Source organism: Strix uralensis, chromosome 11 (assembly GCF_047716275.1).
Source record: "Strix uralensis isolate ZFMK-TIS-50842 chromosome 11, bStrUra1, whole genome shotgun sequence".
Classification (NCBI taxonomy): domain Eukaryota; kingdom Metazoa; phylum Chordata; class Aves; order Strigiformes; family Strigidae; genus Strix; species Strix uralensis.
In genome coordinates this window covers 18,430,414-18,454,056 of record NC_133982.1, presented here as the reverse complement: position 1 = coordinate 18,454,056, position 23,643 = coordinate 18,430,414, and the positions used below count along the sequence as shown (strand labels likewise).

Here is a 23,643-nt window from a genome sequence, read left to right as displayed (position 1 = left end):
TGAAAAGGATGTCTTACTTGTTGGGATGGGATCTTTCACGCTGGGTCTCTTGGGCTTTGTGGAGTGCAGAGGCAGAGAGAGTGCACAGTGGTGAGAAACGGGGACTCACGGAGGCAGGAAAACACAGTTGTTGCTCCAGGCAGTGAGAATTGCAGAGGAGAAGGCTCCTGGATATAGCAGTGCAAACACACAGAGGGATAGAGGCAGGGCAACAGCTTGATAATGCCCAGGGTGTCAGCTACCACCAAACTCTTCAGGCATTTCGCAAACGCTTTCCTGCAGCTTGTTTTTATGGCTGACGTATAAACCCCAAGAGTTTTGCCACACACCTTTGCACGGCTATGGGTATTGCGAGGGACAAAACAGCCATCCTCTTTGTTCAGGTACCTTCTCTCTGACCCAGTAAGTTTTAAATGAGGCAGAGTCTAAGCTCTGCATGTTGTGGGTGAAGATGCTGGGTGCCCAGTCCTTCCCCTTTCCCTGGTCCTCTTACAAGTAATTTCACATACTCTGGCTTCAATCTAATGAAAACAAAACCAATGAGGCCCAACTGATCTGGCTGCTTTCCATCATGCAGTGGGCCTCTGAGTGGCTTTAAATAGCTGCACCTCTGTGCAGTGTGGAGAAAAGCATCGACTGTACCTCTGGACAGGGAGGGTAGCTTTGACTCAAATCACAGGGCATCTCAGACCTGAAAATAACCTTTTTGTTTTGTCCTTGGTCTTAAATAGTTTGGGGTTTTTTCCTTCTTATTTTTTATTTTATACCCTGGTAAGTGCTTTCCTACTCTGGGGCTTTTCCTAAGGGGGGATCGATGGGGAATCTTGGAGCTCTGCCTCTTGAGCTATCAGGCTACATCATTTAATATCTTGGAACTACTCCATCCATGAAAGAGTTCCAGAGAAAACAAACTTATGATCCCAGCTAATATGGACATGGCCCACATTAACGACGACAACAGTAGAAATGCAATGGATTCTGGAATTACTCCGACCAAAGGTTTAATGAATCTTACATAGTCTTAAAGAGTTCACCGCGTGGAAAGCTGCAAATGCTGCCCTTTTCTCAAGAAACATTGTTCAGCTGTTGAGTGCCTGCGGTATTCTCCTACCCCTTCCTCTGCTCTAGTTAAGCATGAGAGAAATTTGTGTGGAAATGGGATCTTTTGGACCCATTTGCTTCTGCTGTTTCTCTTGCTCTCAGCCTGTCTCTTCCCTTTCCTGCCCTCAAAAACACATGCAGTGCTGCGATTCCCTGCTCGTGATTTTGGGTTGTGGAGAAGATGAAGATGCCACAAACTGTAGCTAGAGCTCCATCTAGCACATCCCCAAGAGGTTTCCAGTGACGTGAAGTCTCATTGACTAAAGTGGGAGACTCTTATGCCTGAGGTTAAACCATGGAAAATGAACAAAGATACAAGGTGAGCTGCTGTGGAGGGGAATAAGGACCCTGTTTCCATGAAAATGATCATAAGCATTTCTGTAGCTCTCAGTGCCTTTTTGTGAATCTTAAAAGAGCTGTTATCTACTTGAAGATCTGCTTGAGGTCTGTGTATCAGTGTGAAATTCATCTGTGGGCTGAATTTTCTTGAGATTCTCCGTTGTGGTCAACAGTGCTGAGCTGGTGTAAATGAGAGGAGGTCTAGGCTCTTTGACTTTACCTTTGACAGTAGAGGAGATGATGTGCTTATCTGCAGCTGAGAGATCAGGGAGAACCTCATGGTGTGCTTCTGCTGAGCTTCTGTGACCTGCTTTGTTGTGGCAAGCAAGGCCCCAGGCTGAGTTACATCTTGCCCTGGTATTTGTTGAGGGGGAGGTAAAAAAAGGGTTTTGTATCATAGCCCTGCAGATGAACCCATCCATGACAAGGAAACCTGGACTGCTGTGTTGCTTTCCCCTCAAATATAGACATATCAGTCTTGGCTTTGACTAGACGGATGGCTGTTTCCTTTGCTCTGGATGCGGGCCAGGCTTGATGGTTTTCATGCCTTCTTTGATGCTATTCATACTTCATATCTGTGCATAGAGAAAGATAAAATGTACTCTGTTGTTGGAGTCTCCTATTGCTTTTCCTTTATATCATAAATTCTGCTGTAACACAGAAGAGAGATCAAAGCTTCATTGCCTAATGTGGGCTGTGTGGATAGCAGTGTTATGCTTGGCCAGCTTGTTGCCCTTAATTTGCTATTTTTGTTTAACCCATTTTTGCCAGGCATTACGTGGCACCCTGTTGCTTTTCTCATCCATTCACACAGCAATTTATGCTGCTGTTTTAGAAGCAGTCTCCATCCCTGGGTTTCAAAACTGGGCTGCACCATGCCTGCTGTGGTGGATGGGGCTGATGTGAGGACTTGTGTATCATTTTCTGCATTGTTTCCCTGCCTCCCCATGTCATGTTCCTTGCTGCTCTTCTCAGGTGACCTGTAGCAGCCTCAGATCTCAAAAGCCCTAGAAGCATGGTATATTTGAATGGTTGCAATTTTACAGAAGACAGTGAAGGAGAGGTGAAATTGTCTGGTTTATCTTCTTAGTGTTGCTCTTGGTCAGTGGAGGAAGGGTGTTCCTTGCAGGGCACGGTCTGTAGGCTGGATTGGGTACTTGCATGGGGCAGAGTGGCTGAGATCCACTAGTCAGGGTGTTGGGAAACACAAGACAGCTCTGGAGGACTAAGTGGATGGCTAGGGTTGAGGACAAAACTGATTGCATGGTTCGGTTGCCTTCAATTTTCTTGTCCTTTCATTGCCACATACTTCCAGCCTGCTTAAAGAAATGCCCCATCTGCCCCCTCCATCTCAAGCTGTTAGACCTGCACAGCAAATCTGAGCTCATTTCTCTGCCCCTATTCTCCAACACTCTCCATACATTTATTCCACTACCATACCATGGCTATTACTAGAGACAGTATCATGTTTTAATTTAAAAAGTGGTCTCACTAGAACAGGGAGAAGCATAAAGTTTAATCTGACAGACCCTTCCCAATTTTGTAGGTCTTTGGAGAAGCTTTAGATTTGCATCTACAGGGTGGGGTTTTTTACCTCCTTAGTATTTTCAGGCTTGTATATGGGAGTTTCTCTCCAAATCTACAACCTATGTCAAAGATAGTATTTTTCCTCCTATTTTCTGGCTAGCACTGACAAATGTGAAACTCCACAAAAGGGATTGTTTTTAAAATTTCCCCAACTCATTCTAAGAAGGCAAACACTTTTCTTTCTCTTTTTTTTTTTTTTTTTTTTTTATTTTGGAAAAAAAAAGTAAACCCCCCACATTCTTTAAGACATTTCCAAGCTAGTTTTTCAGGAGCTAATAGCTTTGACAGTAGAAAGATGACATTTATCATAATAGCATCCAAACTCTGAACCTGTTGAGATTCACCCATTTTAACCCTGGACATCTCAGTGAACATCATCCATCTCACATCTGACAGTGAAGACATAAACCTAGCAAAAGCCTTGTTGGTTTCTGCTCCATACAAGAGAAGGGGGTTGAAAGTAGCAGTGCAATATGGGAGACAGCAGTGAGGAAAGAGAGAAAAACAGTCAGGAGAGAAGAAATTTTTTTTTCAGATTCTTTGGGGACTTTAATAAATCAGAAGGAGACGATGCCAAAATGACTGATGCTGCATTGCTTTCCCAAGTGAGCAGTATGTGTGTTCAGCCCCTAAGCTTCACAAATGTAGGCTGTCCTCCTGTCCCATTCCTCATCATCCCTCAGTCACAACTGCATGTCAGCTATGGGGTAACCCCTACTGCAGTCCCATTCTGCAAAGACCCTGCTGTCACTGGAGATCCCTGCAGCTGGGATTCACAGCATAGTGCTGATAACAAAGAGCAAATCCTCCAGCGTCCCCAGCCTTAAGTCTTGCTGATCTTTCACATGTCCCTTTGCTGAGGCTGTGTGTCCCCAGTGGGTTTTTAGGTCTGTTGGATGTTGTCCGGCAGGAGTGGAATTGCCTTAATTTAGCAGAGCTAAGAAATGCAAAGAAAATAAAGCAGACGAGAGTGCTCCTTGGAGATACTTGGTATTGTAGAGTATAGACTTTCCCAGCTATCCTTCGATGGCCATAAAATATATTTATATTATAAAAAAACCCCACAATAAATAGTGATGTTCAGGGATGCCATGTTTATTTGTCTCCCAGTGACTCTGATAAGAAATGAACTTAGTTTACATGCACATTTCCAAGCACCAGCCCTTTAAACTCTGCTTTGGCTCTGATAGTTGAGCGAGGCTTCTTCTCGCTACTAATGATATTTCAACACTTGGAATTTGCCTATGAATTTTGTTTATGACACATAAACTGAGGCTGAGCCTTGCTTACTCTCCCATGTGGATCAGCCCTTCAGGGCCACTGAGAATAACAGTTTCCCCCAAACATGCCTAAATAGTTCCAAACCAAACAAACAGCTTTTGTCTGCATCCTCAGGTTATCAAAAGAGGCATGCGTTTGATGAGCAGATGGAATAAGATAGTGCAGGAAAGAAATATAAATAGATATAAAATTAAAAATAGAAAGAAGAAATAGGAAAAAAATCCTAATTTTCTGGCTGGTGTAGATACGGTGTGAGAAACTTTCTGTTCCTAGTCTAGTGAAAGGCACCTTTTCTATTGAGATAATTCACAAGGGCATCCAAGCTGCTCCATGCTTCTTTAGTGATGCCAGACTTGGGCTAACTTACCTGATTTGTTGTAGATCCTGTGACTGTATGAGGAGCAGGAGCATTTTCCAGACCTTAGAGCAATTGTGTAACCAAGACATCCCAGTAATTTTCTTGGAAAAACCCTTTGGGCCCATGAGAAATTGGGTTAGATTAGAGCAATCCCCAGGATCCTGCCATGCGTGTCTTGGTCCTGGAAACTCAGTGAATCTGTATTGGGGATTTTAGTAAGTGTAGAGGCCTCTAATGTCCACATACTTGATCTGAGCTAAGAGCAACTTCATTGTAGTCTTAGCAGCTACCTTCAGTGACCTATGCCTATTCCTGCCATGTCTCTTTCCAGTCCATTGGGATGGCCTCACTTGTAGAATAATTACAAACAGGTGTCTGAGAAAGTAATGCTAAAAATTATGAGCTGACACCTGAAGACAAATGCATGGGTCTTTTCTGCAAGAACTCGAAGGACTTAGCACAAAAGATGATAGAAAACAGGGGTTCAAGTCAGGAAGAAAGGAAATGTAGGCTAAACATCAGGATGTGTCCTAACAGTGAACCAGAATGTGCCCTCCTTCAGTCAGACCTTGAGAGGGATGTGGGACTGTATGTCTCAGCAGAAGGTTTCCCTCCTGGACCTCATATCCAGCACTCCACAACAGGTTTGCTCCTTCCAGTCTGGAGAACTATTCTCTGGCAAGTCCCAAATATTTGCATTTATTTTGCTTCAGATAATAATGTTCATCTTTAATAGTAATTAATCGTGCTAGTAGTGAGTTTCCCTGGCTGGGGCATCCCAAGGCAGGAGCGTTATGAAGAGATGGTTAATACAGCCCTTGAAAACATCATATTTGCCCAGTAAGTTTGTTGGGACTGAAGGAAGGAACATGCCTTCTGCTCCACTTACTTTTCCTTTTCATCTGGCCAGTATTTCTGGCAAATCCTAAACTTTCAAATTACTTTTAAAGAGATGGGGTTGTGTAGGGAGAAGATGCCTCCAGTGTGCAGGTTTTGGTGTAGGTGGGACAGCTGGGGCTAAGGAAGTCTGTGGGGTTATGAGAGTCAGGTCTCCCCAGCCTTACAGTGCTACTCTTCAGCTTCAGAAATGCTAAGCCAGACTAAATAAATCACGAGAGAGAAGTAGACCTAGGAAGGATTCTCCATTTTTCTCACTCCCTGCCTAGGGTAAGGATGGACTAGGTATGGAATTAGAACTTTTCCACCCCTGACTAGTGGGAACCTCTCAAAAAGAATTGTTCCCAGTTCTCTGTCCAGACTACTTGCATGCCCCTTGTTCTCAGAGCACTTGTGCCTGCACGTACCACATGAAATAATTGCCTGTTCTTTATGGAAAGACAGAGTGAGGTAGCCCTCCTGGAGAGGGAGTTTTGGTTTTAATTTAATGGCAGCCGTTTGCTGGTTATTCATTTGGTTCTTTTTTAATAATTACATGTGTGTCGATATCTCTCTTTTTTTCTAGTTTTGCTCTTTTTTGTTTTTTCGTTTACTTTATTTTGCTTTTTTCTTTTTTCTGTTTTTTTTTCCCCTTTAGGTTTCAGAGAAATTATGTTGAATCCAATAAGCCTCCCTGGACATTCCAAACCTCTTAACCAAGGCATTTATGTTGAGGATGTCAGTGTTTATTTCAGCAAAGGACGTCATGGCTTTTAAAAACTCCTTAAAAGTCCCTGTTCTGATGTCAAGTTTATAGGCTGTGCCCTCAAAATGGTGGGAAGCAGTAAGCGTGGTCTGTATGGATTGAGGTCTCCTCCTAATAGGACTCTACAGCCCTGCCTGTACACACGTTAAAGCCAACTGAAACTGTGGTTTTTCTGTCACCAGATAACAGGGTTGTTCTTTTCCTCCAATGGTCGCTGTGTTCGTTAAATATTCCTGCAAGGCACAACAGCAGCAATGAGAGCAAATAAAGAGAATTAAAACCCAATTGAAAGGAGTCATCCTAATAACACAGTAAATAATTGTACTTTTGCTTTAAAATAAAACACAAAACAAAACCAACCAAGCCAACCAAACTGACATCTTTAGTCATGTCCTCCCTGCTTGGAGTTTTCCTTGTAAGCTTGTGTCTTCGCAACACCCAGTGAATGCTGCCATCACCTCTTATGTGGCACCGCCATGGGAGGTCTCCCAGAGCGAGCCGAGGCGGGAAGCCTGGAAGAAACTAAAGCAGAACGAAGACTTTTGGTAAGAACAAAGGCAGCCCCGCTCCCAGTTCTTGCACAGAAAATAATGTTGGAAGGAATAATAATGGAAAGAAAAAAAAAAAATCTTACTTCTCTGACAGGAAGAGAATGTGGTTATCTTTGAAGTGCATATATTCTAGGAGGCTTTTTTTGTTTGTCTGTCTGTCTGTGTGTGTTAGAGCGGCTCGTTGGATCTGACTATATCGTTGTCGTACTCTGGTCTCTCCCTGCTGCTTGAATGATGAGCTTTATCTGAGGAGTTGCCTGGACTTCCCGCATGGATGGAGAATCCATAGCGCAGGAGGGTCTGTGTCCTTGCCAGGACTAGGGCAGTAAGCAAAGTGGAAAAGCATATCAGATGCACGCAGGTCCCAGTTGCTGGGCCTTTTCCAGCCCCCTTTAGCTCTCCCCTGTATTCCCACCCAACTAGAGATTGATTGTAACCCAGTCATGCACCCAGAACCATCAGCTTGAGGCTGACTGACTGAAGGAGAGGAAAAAGAAATATTCTGTTGCTTCTTCTCTGGCATAAACAGGAATATCGATCCTGTTCTCTGGCCAATATTCGTATTCTCTCACTCTCTCCCATCCCATTTTTGTCTTACTTCATCCAAAGCCTCTCAGATGGAAAAGTAAACCCTTTGATCCTGTCCTCAAGAGAAGCCAGCTGCCCTTGCGGCAACTTGCAGGGCTTTCCTTGGACTCTGGATGTCATGTGTACAGCAAGTACAGATTTGCTCACACATATCGGTGATAACCTATAAATGAGGCAGATTTTCTCTAGAGGAAAAAAACCTTCCAAAAACTTCAGGTGTGGCCAGATCCTTTTCTGAGAGGAGTATTGGACCAGGAACCTGCTCACCAGCCACTCAGCTTTGCTTGCCTTCTTGGTGGCCCGAGATGACCTTATCACATCAGGGATGTCTCTAAATCACCAGCCCTGAAGGGTCGCTGCTGCTGGAAAGAGTCACAGTCCCCCTCCACCAGAACTGGGCAGAAGCCTCAGAATGGGATGTTCTGCTTCATCCTGCCTTTACAGGTGACCTGCATGAACTGCCCTGGAGATTGCCAGGAGGTTTTATTAGCAGCTTTCCCATAGGGGTGTCTCTGGGAATATTCCATTCTCTTGCTTCTTCTCCCAGTTCATTTGCATAAAAAGGTAAAGTGCAATAGAAGAGTACAGGAGAAACCGTAGCAGATTGCTTTAAGTTAACGGACATGCCTTAGGGGGGCATCTGCATTAGGATGAGGAGGCCTGGCTCAGGTTGGATGGCTTCAGAAACCATGACCAAAACTCCCAACAATGTTTCCTGCCCGCATCGGAGCTGGAAATGCAAGAGGTGCACTGCCAGAGAGGACCTGCGGCCATGTGTCATTGACACCTCAATTCTGCAGATTCACAGAGTGAGGAGGAGCTTCGCCAAGCGTGTGAATCACTGGGTGCTTGTCTGAACTGAATTTCCCCATCTCCTGGAAGTCGCCCACCTGACCTGGGGATGTCTTGTCCGTCTGAACTGTCTCCTCTCCCTAGCACTGTTCAGGGGACTCTGCTCTCAACTGTGTGTATCAGTCGTAGAGATACATCTGTGGGCCTGGACCAGAAGCCTATATCCAAACACCCTAGCAGAGGAAAGGTTGAATTTTGCAGCTCAGGTCCATCTCTGCTTAGAAGAAATCCTCCGGACCGTACAGCATAATTTAAAGCAGTTCTCCCCACTGTGATCGATGTCTCAATTTGTTTAACACCAATTAAAGTCTCTGGTTCCTCACTGCTTAAAACGAAAGCCAGTCATGGCCGTTTGCAATTGGTGGCTTTAAGTAGCAAGTCTAAGGATGTTTTGTTTTTTTAAAACTTTATTTTATTTTTAATTATTGTAAATCATTACCTCATTTTCTGTCAATGAGACTCCTCCATCTTTGAGCATTCTTATCTTGCCATAACTATCATCCTGTGCTAATGGGAAATGGGACGGTCCCTTTTCACAGAGACTATAGGGGTGTTCAATGTCTAGTTTCTTAATAAACACTTTATTTTCTAACGAAACAGCTGCATCAGGCCTCTTCTTTGAAGACAAAATAAATAAAACTTCAGAATGACACGTCCTATAGTCTACTTCTTCATGAGATGATCCATGTGTGGGGAGTCTGGTTTGTTTGCTTCTTCGGGGCTGCTGAGGGTGGGCTTTACACTTGTGATGTGAATATTGCTCAGGTGTAGCTCTTGCTTCTGTCACTCTCATCAGGCACAAAGATGTTTTGCCTGAGAGCTTAGCTGCTGGTGATCGCAGTTGACAACCTGTTGTTTTTTGTGGCTCAAAATGGTCATATTCTCATGAACAAGGTGGTAATGCTGGAACATGGTGTCAGTATTTACCAAGACAAGTTTCTACACTTAGTGGAAGGAATTTTATTAGGAGATGTATCTCTCAGTGAGATTGACACAAAAGATTGTTCGGGCAGCAGTGCTGTTGTTTCAGGACATGCTGTTGCTGCAGGTCTTTCTACTTGGCTGTGCAAATTGCTCTTCTGTTGGGTGTTGGACTGTCATCCCTTCATTGGGGACAATTAGCCTCCTATTAAGCTAGCAAGGATGTGTTGTGGGATACAGGCGAATGCTGCACTTGAGTTCCTCACCAGGAGTTCATGTAAGGATGGTTGGTTGGCCCAGAAAGAGAGAGGAACCACTCTGCAGCATGCGGGGTTCGGCATGAGGGTGCGTCTTAGTTGCTGTGTCTTAGTATTGTTAACAGGAGATGTAATTTATGTGACTTAAAGCTGCTGTGCCAACCTGCAGATGATTGTGGGCATGAGGCTGGGGGTGTGTTTGAGCTGATATTGGTGGATGGTGCTGGAACCCTCTTAGAAAACCTGGTGAGAGTTTTGATGAGCAAAATAGAAACATGTTTTCCAGCATCCTTCTGTTCCTGTAACTTCCTGGCATGACTTTCAAGGAAATGTCTCAAAATGATGATATGAGTGAATTTCTGTATGCTATTCCCTTCTAATGAGTATGCTTCTAGAAGTGACTGGGTGCTGTGGTTCACAGGATTAGGTGATGGCTGAGAGCTTTACCTTCCCAGGGATGTCTATGATGCCTGAGAGCTTTACCTTCCCAGGGATGTCTGTGATGCCTGAGACAAATGGTTGTCTCCTGACATAAAACCTTATACATGGGATGAGCTATATCGAATTTCATGCTTATTTCCCTTTCCTTTCTGAGTTGTGGGAAACAAACATGGGTGTTGGAAGCTCTGCCTTTTCCTCCCCACTACTCCAGGATCTGTTATCAGGTTTCAGAGCCCAGAAACATTGCAAACAGGTTGATTAGCCAATTACTTAGGCTGCTGGTATGGTCAGCCTTAGTTCATTTTGCTTTGTATTTCAGGGCAACTGATTCCTTACATAGGAGTTCCCAGAATGTTTTTGATGCTGCCAGTTCCCAAGGAGCTAGCTTAACTATGCCAATGGGATCTGACATGCATTGTAGAGGGATTGGGCACTTCTTCTTGTGTTTCCTTCTTGGTCGCCTCTGTTGCCTGATGTACCCATGTGAAGGCTCTGTGCTCTTCAAGACAGTTGAGTTGATACTGCTGTCCTGCTCTCCCTCCCCACACTGGCTTCAAATTACTCTTGAGCTGTTTAGAGAGCTTATTACTGAAGGAGCTTGGGGTACTGGTTTGATAGGGTGCAGGCAGTGGTACATATCAGCTTCTCCTGAAAATCACAACCCTGCCTTCTCGTTTCTTATACAGTGTGGAGCCTGCATGTGTACAAGCAGAAAAGCAAAGTTCTTTTCCTTGTGTTTTGACTCTAAAAAGATGGAGTCACATTTCTTTCAGTTCATGCCTGGAGTGAGTGTGATGGACACAGTATGATTCTGGCACAATACCACTCTGCATGATGAAAGCAACACATGGCCTGGTGGGACCCTGGGCTTGGGCTTGTTGCAGGCGAGTGTTTGATGTGTGTGATGCTGTAGGACATGATCAGGGTATACCGAGTCTCCGTAGCCGCTTATCCAAGTTGCACCAGCTGAGTCTTGATGTTCTTTGCTGCTCTTCTGTTTACTTAGATGTGCTTTTAAGGAGTCAGCCCTTCTTTCCCAAGAGGCCGGAGCTTCTTTTGAAGGTGGTGGTTTTCTCTACCACCAGGTCTTTGGCCTTTTCAACATGTGTCTCTGCCCTGCTGTCCAGGGAGGCAGGGGCAGAAGTCCCAGGAGTTGTGGACAGTCAGAAGAAGGTGCTTCTGCTGTTTCAGCAAACTGCAGCAGTATGTCACCGCTCTGCTCTCATTTGTACCCAGAACAAGCTGCAGATCCTCAGAGTTAAGCCCTGGCATTAGCAGAGGATAAAGAGGCCTAGACACAGTAGTAAAGTTAAAAACCACAGTTCTGGATGAGCAGCAGGAAGAGAACATGCAAGAAATCAATGCCGGGTGACTTCATTTTTGCTTAACGTTTTGAAGCGCTTGTGGTGAGGTTTATGCAGTGAGTCAAAGAGCCCTTATTAACTGTATTTACCAGTGCCTGCAGACCCTGATCAATTGGCAGAAAAGTTTAACAGGCTGCGGGAAAGTGTATACAGCCACTTTGAAGGGGAAAGAATATGACAGGAAACTGGCACACACACAGCTGAAAAAGGTTCTTTACCTGGTGAAGCAATGACGTATCTTCCTCTGCTGTTGTGGTGCATTTTGCTTTGCCTGTATCTTTTGTGGTTTCTCCGATGTCCCCCACCCCCAACTCTCCTCATGGCAGGCAGGCTCCTTGGTGGTGCCAGCATGTGGTCTGATGCCACAGCCGCTGGCCCCACATCTCTGGAGGTCTGAGCTTGTGTGCCACAGAGGTGCACTGCAGGCTGTAGGACATCCTACCCTGTGTCCACAGCATGGGGGATCGCATAGATACTGCTTTGCTTTGACCACTAAAAAACAACATAAGAAATCCATTGGTAAAAATAAGTTAATTTGCCTGATGTGGTTTGCTTTGTGCTTTTTGTAAACTGACATGTAGAGAAGACACAGAGGGCTTAGGGGTGCAGATACGATGCCATTCTGCTTCTGCTGGGAGCTCAGTTTGGTTGTGTCAGTTCCTGATGTTGTTCTTCAGTTCTGAATTTCACCTCCTTGGATGCAGCATTGGCATTTTGGGGGTTGTTTGTCCGTCTTCCTTATTAGAATTTAGTAACTGGTTTCTAGAGAAGTGGTAAGTGCCTGTTCTTACTGAAATCAGTACAGAAATTCAAACGAGTGTAAACTGAGCTTTTGCCAGAAAGCACTTTGAGATGGAGTTCAGGCTTTGAGTTTGTCAAGTTAAGAGCTAGAATAAATCTTAACCCACACTCCTAGCCCTGGTAAATAAATGAGGGATGATTCCCTCACTAAGAGAAGATGATGGTCTCTCCAGCAGTAAAGCGGAGTGCAAGTACAAGACAACTACATTTGAACTTTGATAATAATTTTGATCTTGTGAGTGTAACTGCTGACTAATCAGCAGAAATAAATTTTGGTTGTTCTCTACAAAGTGGAGAGATTAGTTCCAAACGCTGGTTAAATGATTTGCTCTGCTGCTAGTGAGTCATTTGTGACCTGTGCCCAATTCCTGCAGATGAGTTGGCTTTTTGTAAGGATTTGCCTATGATTTCAGACTATTTGGCCTTTTTTCTCCAAGGTTTTGCTTCAGATATTATGTGACTGACTGACTGATGCTGCTTTTGCTCTCAGGTTGGATGAATAAATGTTTCAGACAGCCAGAAATGTAATATGCAAGGATGCTCTTAGGTAATCTGGTATTTGGAGTTGTCCTTAACCCCAAGTTTCTGTTTCATATTTTGCGACTGGTACCACCCCACCGGGTCTGTCTGCAGGCAAGAAAAACTGCTGTTGCTCAGGCCTTTGGAGTAGTTAAGAGCTTGTTTTCAGATCAAGTAGCCTTCATGGCTCCAGTCTGAATTTTGGGAGCAGCCTGCGTCTGATCTTTATGTGGGATGCTGATCGCAGTGCAGCCACTGCTGGAGGTCAGCCTCTTTCATGAGAAGTCAGAAAGAGCCAGACTGGAGTCACATTAGGCTCAGTAAACTGCCAGGATATCTGAACAAACTAATCATGTCCAGGTCATCATTATCTTAAGTGAGTCAGAGATGTGTTCAGGATGTTTATTAAGATAATTGGGAGAAGGAAAGAGGGATGTTTGCAGTCTGTGGAGTAGAGTGGTGAGGCGGTGGAGTGTATTGCAACATCTGATACAAGAGAGAAGGAGCTCATGGTCTTGCAAGTTGATGTTCTGCATGTGTCCAGAGCCTGGTCCTGCTGGGATTCAGTCCCTGGTGTCAATAACAGGGATGTAAGGTGGCATCATGGTAATGCAGTACGCACATTTCAAACACCACCAATGTGAGCTCATTTTGTCAGGCTAAAGAGTTGTACCTCTGCCCAGATTTCCTCATGAGGCCTTGTTGCCTGGTAGTTTTAGAGATATCTAAACAGGTAATTTTAGAGATCAACAGAACGTTTTGGTTTTGCTGCATCAGTGCCAAGCAATGTTTGGGGATGATAGAAGCAGCTGTAGTCACTCCTTCCTTGGTAGTGCCTGGTCCAGTCCCTCGTAGATTGCTGAAGGTGGCTGCAGGTTTGCTTTCTGTTTCCTGAGACACATTTGTTCATCAAACGGTGCCAGAGGGGGTTGCAAGTTTAAGAGTATTTAAGCTCCAGTCATGCACTCAGCGCTGCTAGAACAACTCCAGAGGTACACGTCCCCCACAGCCATCACATCTCACAATGCACAGACGTTGCAGGCGACTGAGAAGGGACTTGCTTAGAGACAGGTAAGTGTCATTTTTCTCCTTCCAGGGAGCTATTGTGTGTAATATGCTGAATTCAGACCTCTAGCAGGAATTATTTTGATGGATCCGCTCTAAATGCATAAAGGATAACTGACTGCATTAGACAGTATCAGTGAGAAACTGTCAGTCCCTGCTTAGGCACTAGCATGGGCTCTTCTGGCTGGAAATGCTGCAGGTCTGGCACTGTGTGCGAGCAGAAAACCAGAATAGCCACGTGCTGCTGGAGGCTGAGGTTAATGCCCACCGTTGCTCCCGTCTGACTGCCCAGGTCAGGACTGGCGGCTGGAGGATGCAGCCGGGGTGCCAGCAGGTATGACAGAGCTGTGGGAGGTGTTCGGCATGACTGTTCACTCCTTGAGAAAGCTCAGAAGCACAGAACTGCAAGGGTGGCTACTTGATAGTGCTAGTCTCTTATTTTCATCAACAATAAGCAAAAAATGCTCTGGTGTGACTTAACCCTTCTGCCTGGTGCCAGCAGAGTGTGTATTACAGACGGATCGCCTCTTTTGCAGCCACATGAAACACTTGCCACTCAATCCCAACAGAAGATCTGTATAGCCACAGCTTCAGAAGAAGGCAGCAAAGTCCCTGACAGTGCATCTTGGATGAAAATACCGTCCTATGACTAGACTGAAAGTTCAGTTTAATCCTCTTAACCTCAGAGGGGACTCCCGGGAGTTGGGTACTGTTCTGTGTAGGCCCTTAAGCTCCTCTGCATGACTGTAATGCTGGAACCATCTAATCTTGTGCCAGATTTCCTTCCCTGGATTCAGTGGTACTGGCCTGAGCCTCAAAGAAAATGGCAGATGGATATCAATAGCAGTCTTACAAGGGAAGAAGAACATCTTTCGTCAAAGAAACCAGAGTGATCTTTAGGAAATAAAGACGACTCCTGAGCATAAAAGATATCATCAGGTACACCCAAATGAGTAAGGTTCGACAGTGTCCCTTCTAAGGAAGAAGATCTGTAAGACTCCAAAGAGCAAGAAAATGTGTGATCATGAGCTATAGATGCAGCACAGACTGAAATCTGGGTCTTTGATCCTGAAAGGACCACTGAAAACAAATGGGCTGCATATGAATCTATTTGGGTGATCCCCTGAAGGGATGGCTGAACCTTTTGGGGCATGTCTATGCCATTAGTTTATAGCACTGTAGAGCTCAGGTTTGCCAGCTACCTGGGCTGTTGGCCTGCCAGCATAGGGAGGGAGGCATCCCATAGCTTGCTGGACATGAGCCACAGAGGACTTTGCTGCCAAGCCTGACCCATCTGAGACCTCTCCATCTCTTGCCTGTGCTCCCTTTTGAGTAAGGACGGATCCTCATGGGCTTGGAGCTTCTACCAGATCTTACCCAGGCCCATGCTTAGGTTCCCCAACAAGAAATCAGAGGATGACCATCTCTTCAGTTGGAAAGGAGGTTACTTTAACATAACATCCTTGGAATTGCCTGAAATGATGTTCTTGTCTGGAGAAGTAAGTAGATGTTCACTGATCATGGTGCAGGGATGTGTGTATATTTGTGTTTGTATGCATAGTAGGAATCAAATATTCATGGTGGAAATTGGTGTTGGATTTCTAAGGGAAGAGACACAATCATTATATGTGATCTGTTGCCTGAGGCAGAGAACTGAAAGTCAGGATGGTAAAGTCAGTGGATTACGCTGTGCCATGGAGGTAAGTTTTTGCTGCAGCTTCCCAACCTGTAATCCTGCATAAATGATTTAAGTCCCCTACAGTGCACTGGTGGTATCTGTACGCTCTGGCTGCCAGGGATGGATGAGAAGAGCCTGTCTCTGAGCTGGTCCTGGGCATGATTCAAGAAAGCAATTCTTAAGACCCCCAGCAGCAAGCATGTCCCTGTGTCACAGAGACTGAGCTGGGGCCTCCCACAGAGCTCAACTTCAAGCTCAGAGCAGCTTCTGGGTTTAGAAAGAAGTGGGGAGCCACAAGGGTCCTTTCCCAAGGGACATTCCAGCCCAAGTGCAGGCATCGCACATGCTGCTCCCTGCTCCCTCACAACCCGTTGAATAAAGACTTTGTTCTAGGAGATATAGATTATATATATTTTAAGGCTCCATGAATCATTCATAGCCCAAAGATGAAACTGAACATCAGAGCTAAGGAAAGGCTGAGGGTATGAGGCGAGGAACCTTCCATTATTTATTGTACTAAATCTTGACCTGGTAGCACCTTCTCCTTGCAGCCCTGCCTTTGCTTTGGGAAGCCCTCTTTTCTCCCCAAAATCTGAAGTACTCTCCCACTTTCAGTAGGTAATTGTAGCAAGAACCGAATCAACTGCTTCCCTTGTTGTGCAGCTTGATGGTTGGCCTTTAAAAGAGTAATGGGTATGTCCTGGTGAGCATGTGAGAGCACAGCGGGGCTGCCGGGAGAATCATGGATCTGTTGGCTTGGATGGAGAATTTGAGAGTCCTAGGTATGTTCTGGGATCAAACAGTGTTGAAGGGTTAACACTGGGTCTGGCACACAGTAGCAGGGGAAAATGTAATTGAATGGTTTGGAAAGAGATGGCTGGCTGCTTTCTGACTGAGCCAGGCACTTCCAGACTCAGTGTGTCACAAGCCAACTGTGAATAAGGGCTCCTGCTCATTTGTGGTCACTTGGTGGACAGCATGAAATGAGTTGTGTGTGTCAGCCTTGTTCCTGGCAGCCAGATGTCCATGGCACAGAAAGTGTCTATGGTTTCTGGGTTGGAGGCTGATGCTGATGACTAAATACAGAGTGTGGCTGCGTGGCACTTGTTTGTGGCATCCTGACCTCTTGGCAAAAAGAAATATTCAACAGAACCAGTCTGAATAGCACCAGAACTCATAATCCAAAAAGTGAAAACAGTGGTGGAAGAGAGTTGGTTGGCTGGTTGTTTTTTTCTTTGTGTTTTTTTGGTTTGATTCTGTAATCTAAAAGAAGGGCTGAAAGTTGAGTTTTCATCTTATAAAATCATAATTTTCTTTCTTATTTCAGTTTTATTGCAGTAAAAATTCAGGTCCTGCCTGTCCTGATTAAATAGCAAAATGTTGTACCACAACAGCAGGAAACTATCATGTTGCTTTGTTACTGCCTTTTTAATTACTGTGACCAATTCATTGGCAAGAGTAATATTATTATTGCTAAGGGCAGGAGACACCTTCCCTTTCTGTTGCTGTACGGCCTCAGGGCTTGTAGGATGTAGCTTTGGCAGTAAAGTGAGATAAAGAGAACTTCATTTATTTGCTGCTCTTCATTTGTGCCAGCAGAAGAGCTTATGAGGCCACAGAGTAACCTGGGTGTCTGGTATGATCCAAGTTAAAAATAACCCCACTTCCACCCCTGCTCCCTGAAAGGTTATTTTTCACCCAGAACATTTCAGGGCACTGTTTTGCCAAACAGCAGTGACAGCACGAGGGAGGAGGAAGCCAGTGGTGGGGTGAGGATGGCAGGCATCCATGGGGATGGGAGGAAGCCAAACACCCAAGCAGGTTTCACCATCAGAGCTGGCAGTTGATAGTTTGCAGCAAGCAAGCGCCGTGACATCCAAGAAGGCTGCTGCAAAAACTGGGAGAGAAATGATCTGGAAACATGCACTCCTTCTAAAGTTTTTATTTTTTAATATAGAAACCTTTCAGGCCCCTTTTTAATTCATAATAAAGAGCAAGTTGAAAAGGAGGAGAGGGCAAATGAAGACAGTGAGGCTTGCTAACTTCCTTTAAAGTTGGAAGGTCACCTTTAAAAATGGATGAATGCAGCGTTTGGAGGAAGCTCCAAGGCAGCAGGCCTGGGGTTCAGCACTAGAATAGGAGGCAGAACAAAGATGAAAAGAAGAATCCAGTTGGGATCTAGGAATAGCTGCAGAACTTCAAGTGCCTGTGGTGGATTTACGTGGAGGCGGTGTTTAAGGGAGCTTCTCTACCCGCTCTCTGAAAGGTGCTGTTGTGCGTGGTGATGTGCTGGGGGAGAGTTAAGTCAGGTGCTGGATAGCCAGCTGGACTGTGCAGGAGCGCGTGGATAGGTGGTATTGTTGTGGGTGTAAGCTGGAATTTGGGATAAAATTAAGGCCCTGCCTGCCTGTTCTGCATACAGGGATGCTGAATAACCCTAGAGATGTCATGCCTGCTCTGATTGTGTTCGTGTTGAGTTGTCCCCTGTCCTGGGACTCCTCGGGGTGTGAGAAAAGGGTGATCACAGCATGAGTCCAGATAATGACTCACAGGTCAGAAAGCTTTTGGGCTGTGTTTTGGATGGTTTCCCGGCTTTCACTACTTTGGTCCACTTTGTGAGCTTGTGAAAGTTGTGGTGGCGTCACTGTGTCATATGGAGTTATGTGAATATATTCCCTTCTCCTTACCCCATCCAAATCAACATACTGCATGCTAAGATACAGCCATATGCTTCATGCTCCTGTTACCTGTTTCAGAAACCAGGTATTTCCTCCCCAGAGTACCCAAGAGATGAGGTGTCACAAGGAAAGAAGCCCAACATTTGAAAAGGTAACATCCTCCCTGTGCCCAGCACGGTGCTTTCTCCCCCATGCTCCCAGTGCCAGCCCTTCCCACCTCTCCTTGGAAACTGCCAGATGCAGCCTGGGAGCTCCCTGGTCATGGAGTGAGCATGTGGCAGCTATTTCCTCTTCTCTAACGAAATTAGGCATATCCTTATGGAGCTTCATACAGCCTCTAGTCCAACAGGTTCCAGGTTTGGTACCCAAATAAAGGGTCTGGGTAAGCACAGGGAAATGCATTTCACCCCAACCCCTTCCAGTCAAGGCTGAAGCATGAGATTGCTCCTGTGAAATTGTTCAGTGAATTGAAAGGACAGGATTGCAAAGGAGAAAGGACTCCTATGAGTCTACAGTGAGTTTGTAAAGCTTTGGGATCTACTGAGAAATGTTGTCTGCATGGTGTTTTGTCCTGTTGTGTTGCTTCCCTTCTTCTGTATCTGTCCTGTTTGAAGGTTTTTAGAGCACTTTTGCAATCAATAGTCAATAAGACTTGCTATGGGTATAGTTTGGAGGCCCTTTTCAGGAAGGGAAACTGAGGCAAGTGTGTTGCCTTCCCCAGGCTACTGCAGTTCATACTGAAGAATGTGGGAGTGCATGGCCAGACAGAGAGCAGGACCCCAGGGGAAGAATGACCCCAAGAGAAACCTGTGACCCTGGCACTGGTTTCAGCTGTGTCTGCCCTGGGCAGAAGTTCCCTATGACAGGGAATTAAATTATATTTCTTAAGGGTTCACTTAAGAACTGAACTCATTTCATATTTAAGCACTTGCCTGTCTTTCCCACTGAGCCAAGGCGCAGGGGCATCAGACCCATGCTATCTATTGCTTATTAAGTGGTTTAACAAGCCCAACTAATTACAATGTACTCAATGATTTTGTAGCTTATGAAAGTGGTCCCTGTTTGTTTGTGTCAGTGCTTTAATACATTAATACTCCAATTAAACTTTGGTGTGTGTGCGTGCTCACACAGCTTAACATACAGGAAGGCATTTGATGTCTTTCATATCAGCTGGGGCTTCTCTGGCTGTTTCAGCTCCAGCTCCAAAAGGATGCTTGTGGTTTTACACCTAACCTTGTCACCAAAGGGACATGCATCCCCTACATAAAAACATAGTTCTACCCTGCCAGAAATATGCTGTTTTACAAGGCTCTGGCAGACACAGGCACTCTCTGTCGTTAAGGTTTCCTTCTCTCAGACAAGCCTGGGAGAATTTCTTGGTCTTTATTTCCATCTCGGTGCTGATGATACTGGCAATTTGTGCATGAAAGTGTTGTCTTTTCTCCCTCAATTAGTCCCGAGGGGTCACCAGTGGGAGCGTGCTGTCTGCAACATTTGCACTTGTTTGCAAGGGCTGGGCACATTCGTTAAGCCACATGGGTAACAAGCGATAATCAGTGCACAAGGCACCCAGCGTGAGTCAGTGCAGGGATGGGGCTGGAGCGGGCAGCGAGGGTCAGAGGTAAAAGCCTCCTTCAGTGCACTTATAGTTCAGTGAAAAGTCGGCAATCATGGGGGGAGGAGAAGGAGAAATGACAGATTAAAGGAAATTGAGCAGCTGTAATAAATACACTTGAAATTGAAGAGCATCTAGGATGCAGTGATTATATTCCCTGCAGAGCTGAAGTGCTGAGGAGGGTCTGCAGAAAGGGCAGCGTACAAAACCACTGGCCTCTCGGTGAGCAGGCTTACAGGGAATGCAAAATGAGTTGAAGAAAGCTGGCTGGGCTTTAATGCAGGTCTTTAAGATACAGTTGGGATGCCTGCCCTAAACATTCAGTCCAGTAAAAATAAAGACAATAAAAGAAGGGATGAAAGGACTGATGTATACCAGGCTGTCTGAGCAAGAGATAGAGACCGTGCTGAAGCACTGCTGAAGTATCACAGTGAAAAGAGAGAGGAAGAGGAAGAAAGCAGGAGTAAACAGGACAGAAAGCAACAGCCATATGGAATGCTGAGGGTGTATTTCAGACAGCAAGGTCCTTTTGCACATAAGTATCTCTGAGAGACAATGAAACGGGCCTCACAGTAAGGGGGGGGGGTTGGAGTTTTGAGAACTGTGAGCTGGTACGGAGGTTACGGAGGAGAAATTGCTTATCTTCAGAGTGTTATATGGAGAACTTAGACTGATGACAGAGAACGAAAGCCAGCTTGTATCAGCGATAAGAGGAGAGAAGGATTATTAAATATTTTTCATCTGCCAAAATTGCATCCAACTTTATAGAGGATGAAGAGAAAGATCTCCCCATATCAGTGGCCAGCTGTTCAAGGGCATGGGACAAGGTGAGAATCCTCTACAGATGGAGAGCACATCCCATAACTTACACACCTGTGGGTATGCACATGACTTGACAAGCTATTCACTGACATTTTAAATTGCCTGTCTAAAATGGGGCAGATGGATGAGAGTTGGAAGGTGGTGGACATAATGGGGACAAAAGACAGGCCAGCAAGTTTAATGTTTGCTCTGGGAAATCCTTGGAAATCTTCTTAAACTTTAAGGGATGTTGTGGGAGAACACCTGGAAAAGCAACACTCTGTGAAGGCCAGACTTATGTGGCTTGAAGTAGTGGGAGGTCACACTCAACTAATCTGCTGGTGTTCCCTGAGGATCTAACTGCCACTATATATAAGGGAAATTCAGTGGATACAGTACACTGAGATTTTCAGCAAGTATTTGACAAGGACCAGCATCAGAGATTAATGACTGGGAGTAGAAGCACTGGTGTAGGATTTAAAATAAGAGCCTGCATGGAAATCTGTTCTAAAACCATGAGACAGAAAGGAGCTGTAGCTAGAAGTGTTTCCAATTGGAAAGAGGTTAAAAGTGATGTGTCCTCAGTCAGTCTTAATCATCTGTGTTTTTCATAATGTCTGCTAACGATCCACAAGGAAACACTGGAAACAGGAGCCAGAGTCATCCCTGCTGTAACACCATGGACATGAGTGATTTTTCACCAGTGCTGACTACGGCCAAGGTCCCAAACGTGCCTAGTGCCTCTTCTGGTTTAGGAGGTGTTTGAGAGAGGAATCCCAAGTGAGAGAAGAGAGCCAGAGAGAGAAAGAGGACCTTTTTCACCCTTCTGCAATACCATGAGCAGCACTGGGAATGTACCCACACTGGAGGAGACATGGTGTGAGGAGACTGCAATTTATGCAATGGAGATACAGCACTATCTGTGAAGAAAGGATAAATGAAGCAAGCTGGACAGCATAAGAATCTTTTCCTTCATTGAACTCCTTCCAGAAATGAAGATGTGATTTTGAACAGCTTGGTAATTATTTTTTCCTTCATTATTTTTTAATTTTGTCTACTTTCTTTACAATTCTAGTCTGGAGACCTTGGATGACTTGATGTGAGCTCCGTTTGCAGAAGAATTGCAGCCTGGCTGTGTAAATGCAAGAAGTCTGAGTGAAGTTTTGAACTTTGGGTGCTCATCTGCACTTGGGTATTGATCTGGGTAGGTTTGCCCATTACCTGCTTAAAAAATCTCTGCCCTGGGAAAAGGTTAAGGGACTTGATTTAAACTCTGATTGATAAAGAAAAGACATCAAGGTGACCTTTATAATACAAGCTGAATTTGGGGTCACTTTCCAAGTTCAGATTGCAATAATGAAACAGGATTTGCAGACAGACTGATGGATTAGATTAGTGGAAACTGGCCTCTGATTTTTCCATGTTACCATCCCAATATCTGATGCTGGCCCTCCAATTAAGACAACTCAGGAAAGCAACATATATACTCTTGTTCAAGACATTTTCTGATGAAGTGAGACCTGTCCTAGGCTAGTGAGGAGAAACAGCTAATGGCATATCAGAGATCTTTCCACCATTACATCCCACTCCGTGCTCTGCAGCATCACCCACATATATTAATCTACAAATTGCTATTGTCAGCATTGGGAAGTCCTTTTTTATGCCTCTGCATTCTCGGCTAACTGCAAAACATTATTTCCCTTTCCCTCCTTTCTCAGCAATCTTGCTCATTTTGGTCCTTTCCACTAGCAGTATGTTCTTGCTGTAAAACTTCAGTATACACATTTAAATTTAAGCTGTTAAGCCATATATGATATATATAAAAGTATATATATAATCTTGTTTTTGTAGCTGAAGATCCTAGTAGGTTGCCTTCCCCATGTGTCTTGAATACCAACTTAGCAATCATCCAGTCCTCACACATAGTTCGGTTAAAGCTGAACATGCACCTTTTCACCATCTGCAATTAATCATGTCTTCTGAGGCTACCAGCACTGCAGAATGTTTTTTCAAGTCTCACCAGGGCCCTTAAGAAGAATTAACTGGGTATTTTTCCCCTGGTGCAGCCACTGATGTTTTGCCACAGGAGAAAACTAGGATTTTTTTTTTCCCCTCTTGCATGCAGTGAAGTTTGTAATGTTTTTCTGTGAAAATTCACCCCAACCATCTGGCTCATAATGGCATGAGACATTGCTGAAAGATGACAGACAGACAAATGGACAAATATACAGTGTTTTATTACCCTATGTTCTCACCACGCTGGGAGTGTCAGAGACAATAAACCAAGATGGATTCTCATTTATAATCATAATAAAGGCAGGACTCAGTGGGGATACGATAAAGCAGTACCATCAGGGGAGGAAAGGCAGTGTCCTAACAAGAGCATGTGGTTCCTTAAATAGTCCTGAACTCCTGGTGACAAGGGATTTCCAAACCATTGTCCAAGGAGAACTTTTTCTGGTTCACTTCTTGCTCCTCGAAGTGCTCTGTTTCTGCCAAGGAGAGGAAGGTGGTGTTGGCATGACAGTGCCTCCGCTCAGGCAGTGTCTGTGAAATGAGTCGGATCCCATTATGGAGCAGCTCCAGAGCTGACGCATGGCTGAGCTGCTGCCTTTCAGAGGTCTTCTTCTGCAGGGTGGACCCAGGGTACTGGTGAGCTCCTTTCTCTCATATAGAGCCACCCCGCCATTACCCTGCTCATTTTTCAACAGTGAGGGGGACCTGAGAAGGAAAGGTGGATTTCGTTTTTTGTGAATCATCACAGGATCACCAGTCCAATATTCATTGCATCCTGCTCGTGACTCAGGCATAGACCAAAGGAGTACAGGAAGCCCCAACTATGCAAAGACCTGGAGAGCTAAATGAGGACCAGCTGCTATTCCCATCAGATTAGCTAATTCCTTTGTATGATCCGTCCTCTTTATTCCTCTCTGCATAATTTGCTGCCTCATAACAATTGCTGAAACCACCCAAACCACAGTAATTTTAGAGCCCAGCATGCAGAGCTGTCTCACATTACTCCTCCTTCAGGGGTTTTCTTCTGCAGGAGAAGTTAGCAAGATGAAAAAAGGGATGAGGTTGTGCAGACAGAAGGAGTAGGGAGAAAGCCAAGGAAACCTCAGGCAGAAATAAAGACAGAGCAAGGTCCGTTCGGAGTGTTAGGAAAACATGAGTCTGAGGGAACACCTCATCAAGCCATAGACG

General features: G+C 44.9%; 1 protein-coding gene across 4 annotated transcripts in view; it reads left to right on the top strand.

Moving 5' to 3' along the window:
- Window positions 1–23,643, top strand: part of NTRK3 (neurotrophic receptor tyrosine kinase 3) — a 216,315-nt gene that overhangs the window by 138,459 nt on the left and 54,213 nt on the right. The window contains exons 13-14 of one of the 4 annotated variants that reach the window (XR_012630407.1): window positions 6,201–6,853; window positions 7,032–8,896. The exons of 2 other annotated variants lie outside the window; for them this stretch is intronic. Coding sequence is in view for 1 of the 2 variants with exons in the window: in XM_074880481.1 (XP_074736582.1) it covers window positions 6,201–6,319 (119 nt within the window). In the remaining variant the exon portion in view is untranslated. Of the gene's footprint in view, window positions 1–6,200; window positions 8,897–23,643 lie in introns of those variants that run through there. One more of the 4 variants, XM_074880481.1, reaches the window with a different exon arrangement.